Below are 23057 nucleotides of genomic sequence, written 5' to 3' on the forward strand. Positions count from 1 at the left end.
CGTAAGAAATATAAAGAAGTAAAAAGCACAGAAAGCAACCTTAATATATAGATGTAATAAACTGTATAAAATTCTTCCCTGATCCTAAAGTATGAAACCAATAAGAAGACATACGTTTTGAATGATTTATTAGTGGTGTCCTCATCTGGCGTTTGTGTACTAATTATTAATTTTTTCTTCATTATTATTTCATAACCAAAAAACTAAAGCTAATACGTAGAAAAATTATTTATGACGATTTACACTTTGGACACAGGCATAAAGCATAAGCAAACACTAGTGTTTCGATGTGCGCTTAAGTTATTAGGTAGTGTACAACACTCAGCAAGTTTTTTTTTTTTAATTTCGCACAAATGACAAAGTTCGCAAGTTCGCGACGCTTCGAAGCTCGTTGAATGCCTCTCACATTGAACATGACCAATGCATTTTCATATCTGGGCGTTTACATAAAAGCAAATCAGCGCGGCAACTGTGTGACGCCATGATAATCGGTGCGATGGGATAAAATACTGCCTTTAATTAAAGGTGACAAGGAAATTCGATAGTATGCTATAAGAGGTTCAGTAAATAGGTGGAAACTCACTTCCTTATGCCTGCGCCAACGATCGAGACGCGCGAGCTTCGTCCAAGGCACCCGCGACCGGGACCAGGCTGGGAAGACGAGAACACACTCTCCGCCAGACGACAGAAGGCTGGACACGTTTTTCATTGCTTGGTGCTGGTCTCGAACCCAGTTAAGACAGAAGAAGGAGTAGATACGATCGAAGGTGCCGTACTTGGCCGCAAAGTCGGCGACATTGCCACTAATGTCCAGACGGTCGTACTGGATGCGAGGATGAGAGAACGTTTGGCGAGCGTACGAGAGCATCTCCTCCGAGCAGTCGACAGCGACGATGCTTGCGCAAGGTGGGCATCTTGGTAGGAGGCACTGACACGTGAAGTCTCCCGTACCGCAGCCGAGGTCCAAGAAATGCAAGGTTCTGTCGTACCTGTGTTCTAAGTCCTTCTCTACCATGTCCAACGCCTTGAGGTTCAAATGACGCTGGTCCTCGTTGTTCCTCGCGTAGAAACCGGGATCGCATCTAGTATCTTCGTAACTGCCTTTGCTTAGGTTTGAGAGAGTCATTTCTTCAAGGCCACTCCTAGAAGGTATGATAATAATCAGTCATTTATCGCTGTGCCATTACTAAAATATCGCAATGGAACGCTTTTCGCTGCCGACAATTAATTGGGCTTTATATCACGTGGCAGGCTGCCCATTCCTGCAGATTTTGTTGGCTGTGCAAAGAAGGAAACTTACAATAATGAGCAAACCACTGTTTGTAAATTGCGAATCCGTACCTACTCAGGCTAATATCCTCGGCTCCACAATGGATAGATGGATGGATGCTATGAGCGTCCCCTTTATAACGGGACGGTGACATGTCTGCCACCAGGCTCGAAGAAAAAAAAAGAAAGAAAAAAAACTTCGTTGTTTCATGTTGTCCTAATGCCTTATCTACATTGATTAAATCTATGTTATTATACCAAAAAATATAAATTCACGGTCCATCTCTCTGCCTCTTAAGGCAGAATGACATTTTTCTCCCCCAATTATTTATTTTTGTACTTTATTTCTATTTTTCTGCCACCAATACTCTAACTGTCTCTTACTTATTTCTATCGCGGATGTGTTCAGCTTTCCATTGTTGTCCCTAAAACCCAAGGCTTCATGTAGACTAGTGCACACACGTATACCTGGGTGAATATCGCCAAATTCAATCAGTACATGTTCCATCGTTTCCTTAGTTCCACCGCAGCATGTACATTGTTCTTCTTCGTTACTGAATCTCGCTTTATAACTACGCGTTCTAAGGCAGCCCGACCTTGCTTCAAACAGTAAAGCGCTTCCCCTTGAATTATCATAAAGCCGTTCCCTCCTTATTTCGGTTTTTCCCTTTCGGTAGTTACTCAGAGCCGGCTTCTTTTCCATCGCTGCCATCCAATAAGTCCTCTCCGCCTCTCTGACCTTCCGCTTAATGCTCCTTGTTGCCATATCGCCCGCACTGCCAGCCGTATATTTACTGGTGAGCCTCCTAGTTCTTTTTCTCCACTGCGTGTCAACGCTTTTTCTATACAAATACCTGAAAACCTTCTCTGCCCATCTACTGTTCTTCATTTTCCTCAGCCTCTCTTCGAATCTCATTTTGCTCTGAGCTTCCCTCACTTCAAAGCCTGTCCATCCCATATCACCCTTTACAGCCTCATTTGTCGTCTTCCCGTGAGCGCCCAACGCGAGGCGGCCCACCGTCCTTTGATTTACATCCATTCCTGATTGTACCTCTGACTTCATGCACACTACTGAGTTCCCAAATGTAAGCCCCGGGACCATGACACCCTTCCACAGCCCTCGAAGCACCTCGTACCTATTGTATCCCCATAAAGCTATGTGTTTCATAATTGCAGCATTCCTCTTTCCCTTTGCTACCGATGGTGAACCAACTCGGGCACCCTCTAATGGTAATGATTAGAGGCCGGATTTTACGCAAATGCTTATTTTGTTCATTGCGCTTCTGTCGTGCCACTTTCAGATATGAGCATGAATTAGAGGTTAAGAAAGGCTTTTACAGTGTTTTTATAGTGCCTATAAATGCCTAATTTTGGCGTTTGTGCCTAAATGCTCACAAATGCGTATAAATGCCTATTTTCAAAATTGGCGCTTGTATTACCAGTATCCAGCCTCAAGTTCCGCTCCCGGGAGCAGTTTGAGACCGTTATTCATGCTACCACGCAACACTGACTGCTCGGAACTATCGGGTTCAACCTAGTTCTGTAGTTCAACCAACTCCCGGAAACAACTGCAGCAGCCGCCGCAGAGACATGGCGCGCGCGGTTCGCGAATGCGGTACCGTGGAGAGCCGTCAGCAGAAAGGAGAGGGAAGAGCAAAAAAAAAAGGAATGAAAATGTGATGTGCACGTGGCTTTTGTTTTTGTAAGTTAACTTTTAATGTGTTGGCTGCATCAGCGTAGCCAGACATTTTGTTTTCGGGAGGGAGGGGGGGGGGCGGGTTTCAACCATACTTTATGTATTTTTGTGAGTGCGCGTAGCGCCTACATCTGTCTTTTTTGTGTGTCATGTCTACTTCTCGTACGTACAGCGCTACTATAAGCAAAGTTCATGCGCTTGTATGGATGCGTGCAAAGATACGCATGCAAAACTGAAAAGTTTCGGGGGGGTGGTGGGGGTTATGAACCCCCTTTCCGCCTTGGCTGAGCCAGTGATTCACTGAGAGTGGAGAAATTGGCTCTACGCGATTCGACCCAGACAATAGGAGGAATCCCTCCCTTATGGTGTTTTAGCGATCTGGCTATCTGCTCGTGCTCTGCCCCTCTCAGTCATGCCGAGAAGACACCCAGGAGTGTGTTGGTTCGACAGCTGAATCTTGACTCACCGTGCAGAACACGGGAGAGACGTGTTCTGCGAACCGTGCGGGACAAAGCACATTGCACGGCCATGTTCAACTGTTTAACCCCTTTTTGCCATCCTAAGCAATCACATTTTTGTTTTCCTTTCGTAGATAGAGCTCGCGCACGTCTTCGTTTCAAATTATTTGCATTTATGTGAAAATTTGTTCTGCCTATATTTACTATTTCGGAAGCCTAAACTGTTGTTTTGCCTGCCTATTTTGGCGCCTAACAGAGCTTTTTAGTGCCTAAAAATCCGGCCTCTAGTAATGATTGAAACATGACAGAATAATAATTTTCTTGCACGTATACACATCGTTACAATGCAGAAAATTAACGAGGTGTTGTATTGAAACAGAAAGACAGTAGTCGTAACTTTACATGATGGCAAGGAAGTGAAGTATTCTTTTAACAAAGCAAATGAAGTACCTGAAAATGAATGAAAGAGTGAGCTAGCGATCTTCGTATTTTGTAATGGCTGCGGTATTTCTGCGAGCTTGCGTATTTTGTAATGTTTTAAGTTGTGATCACAGCGCAAAATAAGACACGAGACAGAGAGCAACGAAGACTCTCTGTCTCGTGCCTTACTTTGCGCTGAGATCACAATTTAAAATGGAATACCAACTAGCCCGTACCCATACCTTTTTGTAATGTTTATTTCGTGAGTGACCATAAATCTTGTAAGAGCATTATATTGTCAAAAGTAATTAAGCGTTTAAAACATTATTGTTGTAAAATGTTTAGTCTGTAGCATCTTGGGCCTGCAGGAGATTTTCAACAGGCTTCTAATCTGGTAGAGCAATGATTATGTTTCGTAGTGTTTCTGACTTGTTCTGCTAGAAACACGTGTTGAATACGCAGCACTACGGCACCAGTCACGGCAGATTGCTGAAACATTTGAAAACTTTGACATGTACATAATGTTTTTCATTTTTTATTTTTTTGAGAGAATACTCTCAAACCTCCGTGATGGTTATTACAGGAGTGGGAAAAATACAAACGTTATACAAGAAAGGTAGTGTAATGCCAATACAAATAAGCATACACAAGAATAACGAGCACACAAAAGTAATGATATCGTCACTCGCAATTGTCTGGAACAAGGGGAATACTGATGCATGCAATATACAAGCATGGCAATACATTACTTACAGAACCAAAAAGAATGAAGGAGAAAAAACAAAAGTTGAATGTAAATGCATTCACCCGTACGCAAGTAGTTTAGCACTAGGAACATGGGAGCACCGACATGAGATTTTAAATGCTTTCTAAAAAACGTTTCTACTGTTGGCTGTACTGCAGCAGTTGGATCAAGTGAATTTCATTCTGTTATTACGTAAGGGAAAAATGAAAAGCGGAAGGTATTCTTATTGCAGAAGTATTCTTTAAACAGTAGGTCGTGTTTTAGGCGCCCATTCCTACACTGAGTGGCGTCAGCGTCGCCGTCGGTGACGTAACCAACATGCATGAAAAAGTAACTGGGAGACATGAAAAATTAATTAGAGATAAAATGCCCAGGATTAAATGGGATTTGAACCCGGGCCCCCTGCTTGGCAGTCGAGTATTTTACCACAGAGCCACGCTGTTGTAGCTCGAAACTCATTTGCAAGAAATACCCTACACGGGCGTCATGTCGTGCAAGGAATCGCGCTGGCAGAAGAGTAAAATAACGACCAGTCATCACACAATGCTAATTGCGCATTGAGTGTGTGGTTGAATTCTTCGCACCCACTGCGAAGGGTTCAACCATAATTCTTCATCGTCATCAGCCGCGTGCAACATCAACAAAGTGCACATAATACCTTACCGATCTCTAGCGGGAACCTCGCTTATCCGCAGAAAGACGAATAATGGCATAGTGAGTGCAATATTACTACACAAAAAAGTCACAGTTTCGCCGCAAGGGCGAAGCAATGAATGCGATAGCAAGAATCTAATGCTATACGAAGTGAGGCTCGCCAACGGATACTATCAGTTTGAACAGCGCTCCTGTTGCAAAGGCGGCCGAAGCAGAGAAGGAAACTAGCGTGCTTCATGTGTCGAGTTGTGACATTTGATAGTTCGCGCTCATCTTCTGTTGGTTCGTTTGGCGGCGTCTCTTGAGCTCGAGTGACTTTCGTACGCCCCGTAACATGAGCGCGGACATCACGGTGAAAGCTCGAAACATCCCTCTTCCGCTCACCACGAGAAAACCGCGTGAGCAGACAGCAGAAGGCTAAGGTTCTCCCTGCGCAAATATAAGAAGAAGCGAGCGAGCTCGCCAACGACTTTTCAATGCACCCGTTGCGCTCCTAGCGCCATCTAGCTGGCAATGAAGAAACGCTTATAAGCTCCGGCCGTCTCTGAGTCCGTGCAGCGGTAAAGGGTGCTTATATAACGCTCGCCGTTAGCTACGTGGAGGACCTGCGTTCCGTGGCGTAGTGGTTAGCGCCACTCCCTGCGAGCAAGAGGTCCCTGGTTCGATTCCGCGCTTCGAAAGCATTTTTCTGAATTATTTTTCTTTGGCGCTTTTATATATATATATATATATATATATATATATATATATATATATATATATATATATAAGCAGATGCAGGGAAGATGCATTACTTTCATTTATAGCAGCGTTCAACAACGTTCACAATTCCATATCTTTCTCACATTCGTTCTCGGAAGAATGCGCAGATTTCCTAGATATCACTGTAAATTTACGGGAGGGCCGACTAACAACCACGCTTTTCAAGAAGCCTACAGACAGGCAACAATATCTGCATTTTCAAAGCAGTCACTTAAAACACTGGAAAACCAGCATCCCGTACAGTCAGGCACTTCGCTTCAAACGTATATGTACAGAGGAGTCCGACTACCACAAGAACTGCACTTCCTTGAGAGAATCTTTAATTAAACAGAAGTACCCAGCTCGTTTAGTTGACGACGCTTTCGCAAAGGCTAACGATGTCGAGCGCAAAACCCTTTTAGAGGCACCAAAAAAGACTTCCACGACACAAGAAACTAACCTTGTTCTTACGCATTCGGCCTCCGTACCAGGAGTAGGTTGTATTCTACAAAAACATCATAATATCCTCATGCAAAGTCAGCGCCTCCGAACAATATTCCCAATTCCACCAAGAGTAGTCTACAGACGCTCTGAAAATTTGGGGGACATAGTGAAATCTTATAAAGTTACTAAACCAGTACATTCAGGCTGTCACCTTTGTGGGAAATCACGCTGCAAAATATGTGCACATATGACAACCTCACTTTCAGCTCACAGCACCGCCTCAGGTTTCAGACTCAAAATTAGGGGCAACTTTGGCTGTGACACGTCCAATGTAATATATCTTCTGGAGTGTTCTGCTTGCAACAAGCAATACATAGGCCAAACGGAAACCAGCTTCCGTCTGCGTTTCAACAATCATAAGGCACACGCATCTTCCTTTCCTAACCTACCTTTATCAAAACACGTTGCGCTTCCCGGTCATTCCTTCAGCAAGATTAAAGCTACGATTCTAGAATCAGGGTTCAGCTCTCATCGTGACAGAGAAGTTCGGGAATCATATCTCATCCACAAATTCAGCACTGTCACTTTTGGGCTTAATGAAAGTCCCGGCACTCTAACGTTCCTGCGCCCGTAACGTGCCATGCGCATTCATGTCCTTTAAGTAATCTTTTATGTATGCGCATGCGCAATATATATATATATATATATATATATATATATATATATATATATATATATATATATATATATATATATTGTCAAGACTTTTATTAACGGGCACTCAGCGACGGCGCAGGGCAGCGACAGTCAAAGCGGGGCCGACTCTCTGCACGAGGGGCGTGCTCTCCGAGAAGAGAAAGACCCACTGGAAGGCGCTCGACAGGACGACCCATTACTGAGTAGGAATGCTTCGCTACAATTTCCCCGGCTACGAAAAGGGAGCCGCCTGGCGACCTAGCAACTTGTCACTATGAGCGGGTCATGGTAGGGCTTCAGGCGCGCCACGTTGACAATGTCGCGCCCTCGACGGCGCATGTCCAAAGGTGGGTCGATGGGTTCGATGAGGTAGTTCACCGGGGATGTGCGTTCGACGACACGGTAGGGGCCTTCGTATTTGGGCAGTAGTTTGGAAGAGAGGCCAGGTGCAGTGGTAGGGACCGAGAGCCATGCGAGCGCTCCAGGAAGGAACGTGGACGCAGAACTGGTGGTGTCACCGCGAATACTTCTCTGCCGCTCTTGGCTATTCGTAGTAAAGGTCTTGGAGAGCTCACGACACTCCTCAGCAAGTCTGGCTGTGGCAGAAATAGGCGCCCATTCAGATCGATCCGGCTTGTAGGGAAGGATTGTGTCAATGGTGTGCGACGGGTGCCTGCCATACAATAAGAAAAATGGTGAGAAACCAGTAGTGCTCTGAGGAGCGGTATTGTAGGCGTACGTGACGAAGGGCAGAATGACATCCCAATTCGTGTGGTCGGCGGCGACGTACATCGAGAGCATGTCGCCTAGCGTGCGGTTGAAGCGTTCGGTGAGGCCATTCGTCTGCGGGTGGTAAGCAGTAGTTTTGCGGTGAACAACGTTGCACTCTTTGAGAATGGCTTCGACGACTTCCGACAAGAAGACACGGCCTCGATCACTGAGCAGCTCTTGGGGTGGACCGTGACGCAGCATGAATCGGTGGAGCAGAAAGGAGGCCACATAGCTCGCTGTAGCCGCAGGGAGGGCAGCAGTTTCAGCGTATCGCGTGAGGTGGTCTACAGCGACGATGGCCCAGCGGTTACCAGCGGACGTCAGGGGAAGTGGCCCATATAAATCGATGCCAATGCGCCCAAACGGTCGCTCATGGCAAGGTAGAAGTTGCAGACCTGCTGGCGACAGGTGCGTTGAAGTTTTGCGGCGCTGACAATCGATGCAGGAGCGAACGAACTTCTCCACGTAGCGGTACATCCCTCGCCAAAAGTAACGTTGGCGAATGCGGTGGTAGGTTTTCGATACCCCAGGGTGGGCACACTGCGGATCAGAGTGGAACGACTCGCATATGTCATAACGCAGACTGCGGGGTATTACTAGTAGCCACTGGCGGCCGTCGCCGTTGTAATTGCGTCGGTGGAGCAGGTCGTCGCGAACGGCGAAATGGTGGGCTTGACGACGCAACAAGCGAGTGGATGGTGTGGCCGATGGATCACTCAGCAAGTCTATCAGTGAGGCAATCCATTGATCCTTGCGCTGCTCGGTAGCGATGATGTGAATATCGATGGAAGAAACGACAAAGTGAGACGCTGAGTTGTGGGCATTGTCGTCAGGCAAGGGAGAGCGCGACAGAGCGTCGGCGTCAGCATGCTGACGTCCGTTGCGGTACAGCACGCGGATGTCGTAGTCTTGCAGGCGAAGTGCCCAACGGGCAAGACGGCCTGAGGGATCCTTCAATGACGACAACCAGCACAGTGCATAATGGTCGGTCACGACATCAAATGGGCGACCATACAAATAAGGTCGGAACTTCGTAAGGGCCCAAATGATTGCCAGGCATTCTTTCTCCGTGACGGTGTAGTTGGTCTCGGCTTTAGTAAGCGTACGACTTGCATATGCGACAACATATTCCGGGAACCCAGGTTTGCGCTGCGCAAGGACAGCACCGAGGCCAACACCGCTGGCGTCCGTGTGTACCTCTGTAGGGGCCGTAGGGTCGTAGTGGCGTAGAATGGGAGGAGACGTCAACAAACGACGGAGCTTTGCGAAAGCGTCGTCGCACTCTGACGACCACGAATTGAGGGGCCCGTTACTTCCAAGGAGCTTCGTCAGCGGTGATATGATAGTCGCGAAGTTTCGGATGAAGCGCCGAAAGTAGGAGCACAGTCCTACGAAATTGCGCAGTTCTTTGACGGACGTAGGTTTGGGGAACTCTGTCACGGCCCGAAGCTTGGCTGGATCTGGGATGATGCCGTCCTTGGACACCACGTATCCTAGTATCGTCAGCTGCCGTGCTGCAAATCGGCACTTCTTGAGATTCAGTTGTAGCCCGGCGTCGCTCAAGCGCGTCAAAACCTGCCGCAGGCGTTGAAGGTGTGTTGAGAAGTCCGGGGCGAAAACGACGACGACGTCGAGGTAGCATAGGCACGTGTGCCATTTCAAGTTGCGCAGAACGCTATCCAACATGCGCTCAAAGGTCGCAGGCGCATTGCACAGCCCAAACGGCATGACGTTGAATTCGTACAAGCCGTCGGGTGTGACAAACGCTGTCTTCGGTCGAGCGTCATCAGCCATGGGGACTTGCCAGTACCCTGAGCGCAAATCGAGCGATGAAAAGAACTCTGCTCCTTGCAGGCTGTCAATCGCATCGTCTATTCGAGGTAGGGGATAGACGTCCTTACGGGTGATCTTATTGAGTCGTCGGTAGTCCACACAGAACCGCACAGAGCAGCCCTTCTTCGCAACGAGAACGACAGGAGACGCCCACGGGCTGTTTGAGGGTCGAATAACATCGCGGCGAAGCATGTCTTTGACTTGCTCGGTAATTACACGACGCTCTGTTGGCGACACGCGATATGGACGTTGCCGCAGTGGTGGTTGGGCGCCAGTGTCGATGCGATGCGTGACAGCAGACGTGCGACCGAGAGAAGTTTGCGCTACATCGAACGAAGAACGACATTCTTCCAACAAGCATAGAAGCTGGGAACGCTCGACCGACGTAAGGTGTTCAGCAATCGAGGAACCAAATAAATCAGCGGGTGACGAATCAGATGTGGAAACAGCACTGAGCGAATGGGAGTTGGCGCAGTGCGTGTCACCCGGTGCGTCCATAACTTGTGCGTCTTCGAGGGCTTCAGCACTGCCGAGATATTCCCCTCGCACCAACCTAACAATGTACGGGGATGGGTTCGTAACGAAAATGTCGGTGTCGCCCTGAATGACTTGCACGGTCGCAAATGGCACCAACAAGCCTTTTCTAGTGAAGACGCGGTCAGATGGAGAGAGGAGTGCAACGGCGTCGGCGAGACCGGTGCAGCAGACTGACACAGCCGTTGATGAGTTTGCAGGAAGTGTGGTGTCGTCTTTGACGAGTACCTTGGTCGCAGCCAGTGGACTGTCCGCCGGCGTCAAATCTGAGAATGGTGAGAGCTCTATTTCGGCTGGTGCGCAACGAATTACGGCGGCGTGACGGGCGAGAAAATCCCATCCCAGGATGACGTCGTGAGAGCATGAGGAAATTATGATGAATTCGACGGCGTACAGAGCGTCCTGAATCACGACACGGGCTGTGCACACCGCTGTCGGGTGAATACTGTGAGCGCTGGCTGTACGGAGGGAGAGCCCGGTAAGTGGCGTCGTCACTTTTCGTAGTAGTCGGCTAAATTTAGCGTCCATAACGGAAACGGCAGCTCCAGTGTCTACAAGGGCCGATGTGCGCACACCATCTACAAACACGTCTACTACGTTTGGTGGCCTTTGCTGAGGGCTTTGGCTGTTCGATAGCGTCGCAGCCCTTGCCTCTTGGACTGCGACGACTAGTTTTCCTGGTCTCGTGCGACCGGACGAGGCCGCATCGGCGACAGTGAGCGGCGTCGTGGGGACGGTGAACGACGCGTAGATGGACCTGGGCGTGACGTCGGTGACATATTCGGCAGCGGGTCATAATACGGGCGGCTGGACTGGTTGGTGACGGCTGATCCGACTCGAGGCGGCAGCACGCGGTTGCAATAGCGGGCTACGTGACCGGCGCAACCGCACGCAAAGCAGATCGGGCGGTTGTCGGAAGTGCGCCATCGGTTTGCCGGGCTAGGTCCCATCCACGTGGCAGGACGCGAGGGACGGGGCGGCTGCTCATATGATGGCTGCATGGTGGGCTGCAGTCGGGGCGTATGGATGATGTCGGCGTACGCAGCCGGCACACTCGCTTCGAAGGCCTGAGGCCTGGTGACGGCTCCAGCGTATGTTAGCGGGGGCACCACAGGGAGCGCTGGGGGCGGCCTGGCTGCAACTTGTGCGTAACTGAGCGGCGCAGACGCAGGAGGGGGCTGGTGGTATTCCGGCATAACCTCCGCGATTTCCTGCTCAATAGCCCGGCTTAGGGGAGGCAGCAGTGTGGTCGACGACTGTACAACATCCTGCGGGTGAGAGAAGGCCAGTAAGGAGAACTGGCGGGCAATTTCCTCCCGGACGAATGACTTGATTTCGGCGAGTAAGACGGAGTGGTCCGACACGGCCGACAAGCCAGCGAGATCGGCGTCGCGTGATGGAGGTCGACGCGTCATCAGCCGCTGCCGGCGTAGCTCCTCGTAGCTTTGGCACAGCGTGATGACCTCTGCCACAGTGCGAGGGTTTTTGGCGAGTAGCATGGTGAAGGCATCGTCGTCGATGCCTTTCATGATGTTCCGGATCTTGTCGGCTTCAGACATGGTTGCGTTGGCTTTCTTGCACAAGTCGAGCACGTCTTCAATGTAGCTCGTGAAAGACTCGCCGGACTGCTGGGCTCGTTCACGTAACCGCTGTTCGGCTTGCAGCTTGCGAACGGCAGGGCGGCCAAAGACGTCGATGATGGCGGTCTTGAAAGCGGATCACGTAGCGAAATCGGATGCGTGGTTGTTGTACCATAGACTTGCCACACCCGCGAGGTAGAAAACGAGGTTGCTCAGTTTGCCTGCCTCGTCCCATTTATTAGGGACGCTCACACGCTCGTAGATCGCGAGCCAGTCCTCGACGTCGGTGCCATCCGCGCCGGTGAAGATAGGAGGGTCGCGGATGCGGGGGACACCCGGACATGGCGTCGGTGCAAGAGGAGGCGTTTGCTGGGCGGCGTCTTGAGTCATGGTAGCAGGCACGGTACGGGATCGAAGCTCCAAGGGCATCCAATGCGGACCGTAGTTGTTTAAAGGGCACAGCACTCTTCACCAAATTGTCAAGACGTTTATTAACGGGCACTCAGCGACGGCGTAGGGCAGCGACAGTCAAAGCGGGGCCGACTCTCTGCACGAGGGGCGTGCTCTCCGAGAAGAGAAAGACCCACTGGAAGGCGCTCGACAGGACGACCCAGTACTGAGCAGGAATGCTTCGCTACAATATATATATATATATATATATATATATATATATATATATATATATATATATATATATATATATATATATATATATATACATATATATTAATTTTTGCTTTGCGTATGCCCTTGTTTTCGCTTCTCTCTTTTGTTTGTTCTCCCTCAGTGGTGACATCAGCTGTCAATACCTGCTTTTTTCTTGCTCTATTTTTCTTGCGTGTGTATAATTGAGACATGAGCTTTACGACTATGATGACGTTGTTAGTTTATTATTTTTTATTATTTAGTTTTCCGCAAGTATCTATTGTATCACGGTGTAATCAATGTGACCGCTGGCATATAAGTGACCGTTCCAGTGTCCTCGTTTAATTCTGACGAAGGCCGGGCCCACGGCCGAAACGTCAAATAAAGCTTCTTTTCACTTGTGCGTCAACACCTTGCTTTTGCTATTACTCCCGGATCCGGCGACACCTTTCCTCGAATATATATATATATATATATATATATATATATATATATATATATATATATATATATATATATGTATATATATATATATATATATATATATATATATATATATATATATATATATATATATACTTATACATGTACGGTGTATGACGGCGACGGCAAAATCCAGCCGAGACTGTCCATATAATCGCTATCACAATAAAATTATGATTTATGCCGTAGTCCATACGTTGCGGAAAGCCAAAACTTCAAACACAGTTGGCCTTGCCCCAACATGTCAGAATTCGCATTAGTCAGTATCGTAATCGTCGGCGAATTGTTAGTTCTTCGATATTTTTACGGCTCTCTGCCCAAGCAAAAGGACGACCATTTATTTGTACTTTGGCGTACATGAGTCTTACCCTTTCCCCTCTATCGCGGTTTTCTTTCGTGACGTACCAGTTTCCTTCTAATTTCACGCACGCCAAACAAGTAGTCCTCGCTTATTTAGTAACCGGTCCATTTCAGTTCGGAGCATGACTGGAATATCTTAACTTTGTCGCGATAATCAAGTAACTTACTAATTATCGACCTCTTTCTTCATACCCTTCTTTAGTTCTACCAAGTCGGTGGATACGTTCAATACCTGCCGTCTTTACGTCTAGAGTAATAAATAATGTTCTTCGCATTTCCAATTCCGGCTTCTTATAACAACCGTTTCTTGGCCTGCCATCCAGGCCGGGTACCAATCTAAATCTGAGTGTTCAACAATCAGTCAATGTCATGGAAGATGTATGCGAAAGCTCCTTACTGGTTTGCCGTTTTTGCTGTGAGACATTTGATGAATTACACTAACGGGCAAATAAACAATGGACTGATGCGGCACTCAGGCAAACGCTAACAATCGTGGTCATAGAGGCCTGTAAAAATTAAGCTTCTTATTTCATCAAAGGAGATCTTTCAGCCCCTTGTTTGACTGCTTCGTTTAAGTGAAATGTTTCATTATTTATATTAAAGTTACTTTATCAAATCTTCTAAGATTACGATAATTAGTTGTAAATCTGCATAGCGGCGGGTATGCAACTTTCATAGGAAGCTTGAAAGCCTTTATTTAGGGCAAGAACACAGCGTGTAGTTTGTCTCGGTGGTTTGTATTTTCACTAATAAAGCCACCGAATGCTCACCGTACCTGTGGAAACGCTCGAGACGCTAGTGCTCATAGTACAACGAACGCTTGGCATTGAAATTATGCTATATAGAACAAACGATCGAGTAAACAGTGAACTCAAACAAACATTATTTACCTTGGTGTGGAAATGATTCCATCCATCATGTATCGATAAATGGGCCCGCGTAGTGGGTCCTCTTTCGATTCCTACACGGGAGGGCGTGCAGAATACACCAGCTCGCAATTTTTTGGATTGTGGTGCAGCAGAGCTGAGCTCCGCAACAAATACTCTTATACAAGCGGTAAGTCGAGGTAGGTGGAGAGCAGAATGTGTTATTCTACAATGTCTATTTTGTTATATGTTAGCCTGCCTAGCGTTGCACCTGCAGGTGCAACGCTAGGCAGGCTAACATACAACATGCATGCTGTGACACACAATTTCTCTTTCTCCAACACATACTGGTGCACGTGCTGTCGGAAATGGGGTGTCAAAACCGAATCGCAGGTGATTTAATGTGTGAAACACCAAAAGCAATAAATGCCTCGGCATAACAGTGCCACGTGCGCTCCTTTTTTTCTATTTTTTTATGTGGCCCGCCCATTACACGTGTAACTCCTGCCTTGCGATAACCGCGACCGTGTCACTGGGAACCTTCCAGGTTATTTTAGAACCTTCCGATAAGATTCCGCGCGCAAGGTGACCATTTTAGTTTAATCTGGAACCTACGCTGCCACGAGCAGTAACGCTGGAGTCTTCGATGGCACATGTGGAAATGCCAACGCACTTTAAGGCTTGACAGATTACTGAATGGCCGAAGCTGCTCTCGCTGCTATTAGTGTACAGCTTGACTCGCTTGTACTTTGACCTTTGATTTTCGGGGCATAAGTTCGCCAGAATAAATTTTCGTTTTTTAAACGCCGACTGCCACCTTCTTCAACTTCACGACTAAGTTACAACTGATCCCGTTAATGGGGATGGCATTCGCCTTGCGGATTCCAAGGGCGGACGTATCGACCCCCCGAAACGCATCACGATATCACGGACATTGAAAGTTGGTCCTTTTAGTGCGCCAGCGAATGCCGGTTGTGGACCAAGGACCGAGTCAGAGCCGAGAGTCGATAACACAAACGAAATATATGCTCAGTTAAGGCACTACAACATCACAAATACATGCACACTCGGCTGGTATCAGTTACGACTTCACAATGTAACTCAGATGGTGTTAACAGAACGAGAACTGAATCAATCAATCAATCAATCAATCAATCAATCAATCAATCAATCAAAATTTTATTAGTCTTGTCAAAAATATAGTACATTGCAGGTAAATATGCAGGAGGAGGTCCCAAGGTTACACACCGCAGGCGGGACCTCCTTTGTTAATACAATGGAAAACTAAACTAAGAAAAGCGAAGAACTGCTTGTTATAAGTGTTACTAGTAAGAAGTACATTACTAAATAGTCAAACTACACACAAACCAACTTCACAAAATTAGATATGTACAGCCATTATACACTGAATAAACACTTTTTCAATTTTCCGTTAAATACACGAATGTGCATACTATCTTTCAAATCACGCGATAATGAATTCCATAATGAAATTGATGAAAAAACGATGCTCATTTTTCCGTAGTTAGTGCGAACTTTAGGCAACACAAGGTTATTAGCGACCGCGAATCTTGTTCTATTGGAGTTGCACAACAAGACAGCAGGAAATATGTCTATAATGAGGGTGCGGTGAAAAACCTTAAAAAATAATACACATACGTTATAAACATAAAGTTCGGAGACGGGTAGTGTATGAAGCTGAGAAAAAATAGGATGTGATGGCGTTTGACGTGAAGCGAAAGTTATGAGTCGTATTGCTTGCTTTTGCAGTACCTTTAATGGCCAAATGTGGACTGAATATGAATTACCCCATGATGTGATGCAATAACTGAGATGGCTGTGTATGAATGCATAATACAATGCCTTCAGAGTTTCGATGCTAAAACACATTCGTGACTTGACCAATGCCCTTATTCCATATGAAATCTTTTTACAAACATAATTATAGTGTTCGTGAAATTTCAAATGTGTATCGACTATGACTCCTAAAAATGACGTATGACCACTCGAATGACTACCGAGTCTACAAAGAGGTGGGGAATGAATGGTAATTTTTTGTTCGGCGAGTGAAAAAGCATAAAACAAGTTTCGGAAGGATTAATCAATAATTTGTTATTGTTACACCACTCAACAAGTGAATTGAGGTCAGCTTGAAGTCTGGACACGAGAGTCGCAGAATCGGAGTGATGCGAAAAAAGAGTCGTGTCATCAGCGTAAAGTAAACATGAAGAATAGTTAAGACAATGCGGTAAATCATTTATATATAGCAAAAATAATAAGGGGCCCAAAATAGAACCTTGAGGAACACCTATGTTAATGGGGGTAGGACTGGATGTAAAGTTATTAACCGAGACCACCTGAAACCTATTAAGGAGAAAGTTCTGTAATAGCGTTAGTATGGGACCACTTATACCGTAGTACTCTAGTTTACGAAAAAGGATGAAATGGTCAATACTGTCGAACGCTTTAGAGAAGTCGACAAAGATAGAACCTGCGACGTTACCATTATCAATGAATGATCTAATTTTGTCAGTGAAACACGCAATTGCAGTATCAGTAGAAAGACCAGCCCTAAAACCAAATTGAACAAGGAGAAAGCATGTTAAATTTACTTAAATATTTGGAAAACCTTATTTCAATTAGTTTTTCCAAAATTTTATCTAGGAAGGGAAGGACTGAAATAGGCCTGTAGTTGCCGATGCTGAGTGGATCACCCTTTTTAAATACTGGCACTACCTTTGCGACTTTTAATTTATCTGGGAAAACGCCGTTTTTGAAGCAGCGGTTAAAAATATGGCTTAAGATAGGGGAAACGATAGAACTTACAAGTTTAATGTGTTTTGAGTGGACATTGTCTAAGCCAGCTCCGGTAGCTTTTAATCCTGCAATAACTGAACAAATTTCGGAAGCGCAAGTAGGAAAAAGAAACATCGATTGAGGACTGTAAGAAAAAGGAGGTACATAGTCAGAGGAAGGGGCATTGGTATAGCTAGTTGAAAAGTGTACATTAAAGGCGTCAGCTACATCGCTGGCTGCAGTGAGGGTGACGTCGTCGACACGAATAGAGGTCACTTTGCTGCGCGACCGGGTAGAATTTAGAAATTCGTTTAAAAGCTGCCACTTTTTCCTTGTATCATTTTGACAATGCTGTAGTTGCCGTTCATAATAATTTTGTTTAGCTTTTTTAAAAGCGTAGCCAACGTGCTGGAGTAAGTTTTATAGCGCAATTTTAAGGGCTCATTAAATGGCTGGCGTTTCGTCTTTTTATATAAGTTCTCTTTTTTGCGAAGAGATCGTATCAGTGAATCAGACAACCAAGGGCAACGTGGTGCAAAGTAACGTCTGTTAGATGATTGCAATATTGTTGAATGCTCAACTGCAGAATAAATAGCGTCGTAGAACCGGGTCAAGGCCACATCAGGATCGTTTGCGGCATAAACAGTGGACCAATCTACATCACCAATGAGCTTGCAGTACTTGTCCGAATCAAACCGATACCTTTGACGAATTACATTGCTGTGAGGGATGACCTTATTAAAATATAAGAATACAGGAAAGTGGTCAGTTATCTCACTCTCAATTACACTAGCATGACTTACGTCATCGATGTTTGTGAGGATGTGATCTATTAATGACTGTGAGCCATCATCAGTACAGCGTGTCGGTACAGATATCAGCGATTGAAGCCCAAAACTATAAATAGAAGTCGTATACTCAAGGGTTGAATGGCTAGAGCAATCGAGTAAATTAAGGTTCACATCACCCGTAGTTATTACATTTTTGCGCTCAGCGGCAAGTTTACCAAGCAAATCGTGAAGAGCATTACAAAAACCAGATGACTCAGAGGAAGATGACCGATAGACAGCGGCAAGAATAGTTTTTCGTTGATTGTGACAAAGTCCCGGCAAATCAAGCTCCAGCCACACAGATTCACATTTCACCACATTTATGTTTAAATCATAGCGCCTCTTATACTGAATATTATTAAATGTGAAGCATTTCTTAGCGAACCTTTGGCACTTTGAGCGTTTCTATCTACGTATCTATCTATCTATCTATCTATCTAGCCGCCTACGTCTGGGTGCTCTCATGATCGCCTCCTTAACATGGTGTAGACCAAAATTGGCATGGGAGGGTAAGAGGATTTGACGAATATGAATGTCGGGTCATGACATGAATAACTTGAAAATACCGTCGCGTACGTCGTCAAACCCTTTCCTTCAGACACGTGTGGCACATACCCGTTTACCACGGGCCGCGGTGTACGGGTATGCGCCACAGAAGATTGACAGTTTACTTGCCTTTTTTTATTAGTGGACCCGGACTGGGGTTCATTTATTTTTATAATAAAGTTGTTCTCTCTCTCTCTCTCTACCCAGGAACGAGCGTTAGGAAAAACCGACATCGGCAGCGTTGACCCGACGAATGGAAAGAAGAAAATTGGGATCTCAGCAGGAATCGAACCCAAGCATTCTGCGTGGCAGTCAGGTATTCTACCACAGAGCCACGCCAGGTCAATAAACTGGTTTGGAAAAACAGCCTATGCAGGCGTAATGTCGGTGCAGCGTCAATTGTGCTTGTGGTGCTGGCTATCTACTTTTACAAGAAAGCAATAAACACTACATATGTGCTCCTACGATGCAGGCGTCATATCAGATTAACGTCTGTGGTTCCAGTGTTGGCTGCGCTTTTATAGCAGTGTAAGAGACATTGCATTTGTATCCCAATGATTCAGCAAGCTATATTGAAGCATTGCTCGACCACAGAGGAATAAAGTTACGTATGATATACAAATGACTGCACCATGAAGTGCACTTATAGTTTCAATAATACTGACGTATGTACTCTAACGAGAAGGCTGACGTTACGTCGCACCATTAGTTACCCTTTAAGCGCCACTCTCGTCGACGTGCATGCTAAGCCCGCGATGTGCACACAGCTACTACACTTACAAAAACACGTCATTCCACCTCGTCACGCTTGGCTCAAAGCCACAAAATGCAGCATAGAAGTACTCGCTGGCTGCTTCGCATGAAATCGATTCCCACAACGCCTGGGATCTGCCGAATTTTTGATAAAAAATGGCTGAACCACCATGAGGATCATTTCTTCGGTGACAATATTCGCTGTTATAACCAGGAAAGCCATACAAGTCACCGTGACTTGGTGACAGCCAAGTTTCAGAACAGCAGATAACAGAGAACTGATGCTTCAGAGAAGCTAGTAGAGTGCTAATACTGTCATGGTTCTTAGAAAGGCTACGAGCATTGAAATGTATCAAAGAAAAACCCCAGCTCTGCGGAGGAATATTAAAATCACTCGGAAGCAAATAAGGCATTTTCGTTTTTTTTTTTCAAAGGTTAACGTTATTTCGCGCCTAAGCGTTGAATACATGCAGATCAGCGTCACAGGAAATTCTGTGCACCACACTATCCAGAGTTTGCCTTGCCTTGATAGCACAACTGTCAGTCCACAGAAAAGCCCACTTCATTTGTTTTTTGAGAGCAAGACCTTTGGAAAACAGCCGCTTATTGTCAGACGTCAGGTGCTCATTAACGTAGATTGGCTTTTCTTGAGCTCCTGAAAAACCGAGCAAATCCGTTTTTGGGCGTGATTTACGAGCCTTCCGCAGAAACTCGGTGCGCTTGTCGCGCGAGCAGAAGCGAACAATTATGTTCTTGTTGCTTGCGTCACGCGTTGGTACTCTGTGTGCAGTGTCGATGTCCTCGGGTTTAAGAGCGCAACCAACTTTGTCGCCGAGAAGCTCGACAATATTTCTGCAGTTTTCTCCTTGCGTTGTTGGAACACCTCTTATTTCCAAATTGTTGAGGCGGGAGTACAGTTCCAAGTGGCCAATCTTTTGCAGCAGCAACTGATTGGTTTCTTTCAGGTGCTTGTTGTCCGATATAAGGTGGCTGTTTTCCGATTTTGCTGCTTCAAATTTGCAACTCATAAAATCCATGGCTTTCTTTATGTCATCAACCTCAGATTTCAGTTTATTTACACTCTCAGGATGGCAACCACCCACTGCAGATTTTACTGATTCCAACGAGTTATTAACGGCAGTTAATTTCTTTTCAATTGACATCTTAAACTCTTCAAACTCTTTGGAAATGGATGCAACAGTAGGAGCCATAGCAAGAAGAGCGATCAGAACACTGCAGACAGGTAAAAAAATGTAAGCAAAAGCAATCGAATCACCTGTGTAGGAAGGGCAGACGGATTAGAGGCTGGGAATGCAGCAGTCCGCAGGCTCTGATCGCTCGCTCAAATGATGCGGCTGGATGGCCACGGTGCTGTTTAAGTATCCTGCATGCAGGCCCAGCAGCGACACCAGTGGCGGAGACCGCAGGCAGCAGCAGTTGATAGGGTCCGGTAGCTCGCAGAACACGTGTCGAAGTTTTCAAGTTGTAGATTCACCAAGATGGCGATATGCGAACGACTCGAAGATACGGCGAGGCCTGTGTAGGAAGGGCAGACGGATTAGAGGCTGGGAATGCAGCAGTCCGCAGGCTCTGATCGCTCGCTCAAATGTGTGCAACTAAACGAACAGACCACACTCTACAAATGCAATCTCATGCATTACAACTATTCAAGAACAGTTAAGGTCCTGAATATTCACCTCGTCCGTAATGAGGCACAAATCGGCGAGGCTTTTGTCCACAGACAATTCTTCCTCTGTGTGTTCCTTGATATAGAGAAGGCCTATGATACGACGTGGCGGTTTGGCATACTGAGAGACCTGTCACACTTAGGCATACGTGGCCGGATGTTAAATATAATTGAAAGTTATCTGTCAAACCGCACATTCCGTGTTCGGGTTGGAATGCTTTGTCCCGATCGTTCGTGCAGGAAACCGGCGTTCCAAAGGGTGGTGTGCTCAGCTGTACACTTTTAATTATAACAATGAACTCGTTGCACCTTTGTATCCCTCTAACTATGTTTTATTGCACGTATGTTGACGCCATCCAAATAGCGTTTAAATCTTGCAGTCTCGCCATTTTTGAGCGGCAGGTCCAGCTCGGCCTGAACAAGGTGTCCCAATGGGCAGATGATAGTGGGTTCCGGTTAAATCCACAAAAGAGCACCTGTGTTCTCTTTTCCAGAAAGAGAGACCTCCACCCAAATCCCGAAATTGACCTGCATGGGCAACGGTTACCTGTAGAGGTGGAGCATAAGTTTCTAGGCGTCATTCTGGACTCTAAACTCACCTTTATAGCACACATCAAATACATAAAAAATAAGTGCATGAAGACTATGAATATCCTAAAAGTGTTGTCGCGCACTTCACGGGGCAGTGACAGGAAATGCCTAATGATCCTGTATGAAAGCCTCATTCGAACGCGCCTAGACAACGGGGCCGTTGTTGATCAGTCTGCAACACAGAGCGCCCTGAAGATCCTTGACCCTATCCACCATTTGGGCATCCGTCTCTCTACGGGCGCTTTTCGAACGAGCCCCGTAGAGAGCCTCTACGTTGAATCCAATGAGTGGTCACTCCACCTGCAGAGATCATACATATCGTTCACATATTTTCTCAAGGCGCACGCAAACAACGAACACGCCTCACACTCTACTGTCAATGATTTGTCTAGCTCTGCACTTTTTGAGAATCGTCCTTCAGTGAGACAGCCCTATTCACTTCGTGTGAGGGGCCTAGCTCAGGAAACGGGTGTGCCACTTCTTGAACACTGTCTGATGGTTCCCGCTGCACAACTCCCGCCGTGGCAGTGGCAGCGTATTGACTGCGATATATCTTTCGTGGAAGTTACAAAACACGCGCCTATTACACATATCCGTGCATACTTCCTCGAACTACAACACAAATACATTTGTCCAGAATTCTTTACAGACGCCTCAAAGTCCAATAGTTCTGTGTCTTATGCAGCCGTTGGTCCATCCTTTTCGGATTCCGGTATTCTGCACCCTGATTCAAGTATCTTCACGGCAGAAGCTTACTCGATACTTGCGGCCGTTAAACACATTAAACAATTAAAGCTACGAGAGGCAGTTATATACACCGATTCCCTAAGCGTGGTAACAGCCCTCAAAACTCTCAAAAAACACAAAAACCCAGTCCTCATCTCCCTCTACACACTCCTATGCACGGTCTACGCTCTCAAACATCGTGTCGTAGTGTGCTGGGTGCCAGGGCACCGCGAGATCCAAGGCAACGTGTTGGCGGACCAGCGAGCTGCATCCGCCCACGAGAACAGTCCTAATACATCGATAGCCGTCCCTGCACTAGATCTAAAACCCCTCCTCAAAAGAAAGCTAAGGGCCTTTTGGCAGAGTACATGGGATAGGCACAAACAAAATAAGCTACACGTCATCAAGCCGCGTCTTGGCATTTGGTCACCGGTATCAAAGGCACGTAACACAGAAGTCACACTTTGCAGAATTAGCATAGGACATACACACAGTACGCACGCACACCTTCTGTCCGGTGGTGACCCAACCATGTGTGAAAAATGCGGCGCGCCACTTACTGTCCTGCACATCCTGCTTCAATGCACGCATCTAGAAGATATTAGAGAAAAACATTTCCCATCATACCGCCAACATCTCCCACTTCTCCCTTCAATGTTCTTAGGCAGGGAACCTATTTTTAAACAAGACTCGCTCTTTCGTTATTTCAAAGATATACATAGTTTCAATGTTATTTACCCTGGTAACCACAGCATGGCTTCTCCACAGAGGCCGCTGCTGCGGTAGTTATTTCAAAGAAAAGTTATTTCAATACCCCCTCAAGGCCTCAAAGGCCTTGAGGAGGTATTGTGCTCACCACGTACCCTCATTATTTTATCATCACGACCTCTTGGCATTCATTCTCTGTGCACATGTTTCACGTCACTCCCATTA

The 23057-nt window shown here is 46.3% G+C and overlaps 1 protein-coding gene across 1 annotated transcript in view; it reads right to left on the reverse strand.

Annotated features, from left to right (window-relative positions):
* Positions 1-1126, reverse strand: part of LOC119398538 (juvenile hormone acid O-methyltransferase-like) — a 6096-nt gene extending 4970 nt beyond the window's left edge. Inside the window, exon 1 of the mRNA XM_037665380.1 lies at positions 584-1126. Within this exon, the coding sequence (XP_037521308.1) occupies positions 584-1126 (543 nt within the window). The remainder of the gene's footprint in view (positions 1-583) is intronic.
* Positions 1127-23057: the final 21931 nt, after the last annotated feature.

This window comes from Rhipicephalus sanguineus, chromosome 7 (genome assembly GCF_013339695.2).
Source record: "Rhipicephalus sanguineus isolate Rsan-2018 chromosome 7, BIME_Rsan_1.4, whole genome shotgun sequence".
Classification (NCBI taxonomy): domain Eukaryota; kingdom Metazoa; phylum Arthropoda; class Arachnida; order Ixodida; family Ixodidae; genus Rhipicephalus; species Rhipicephalus sanguineus.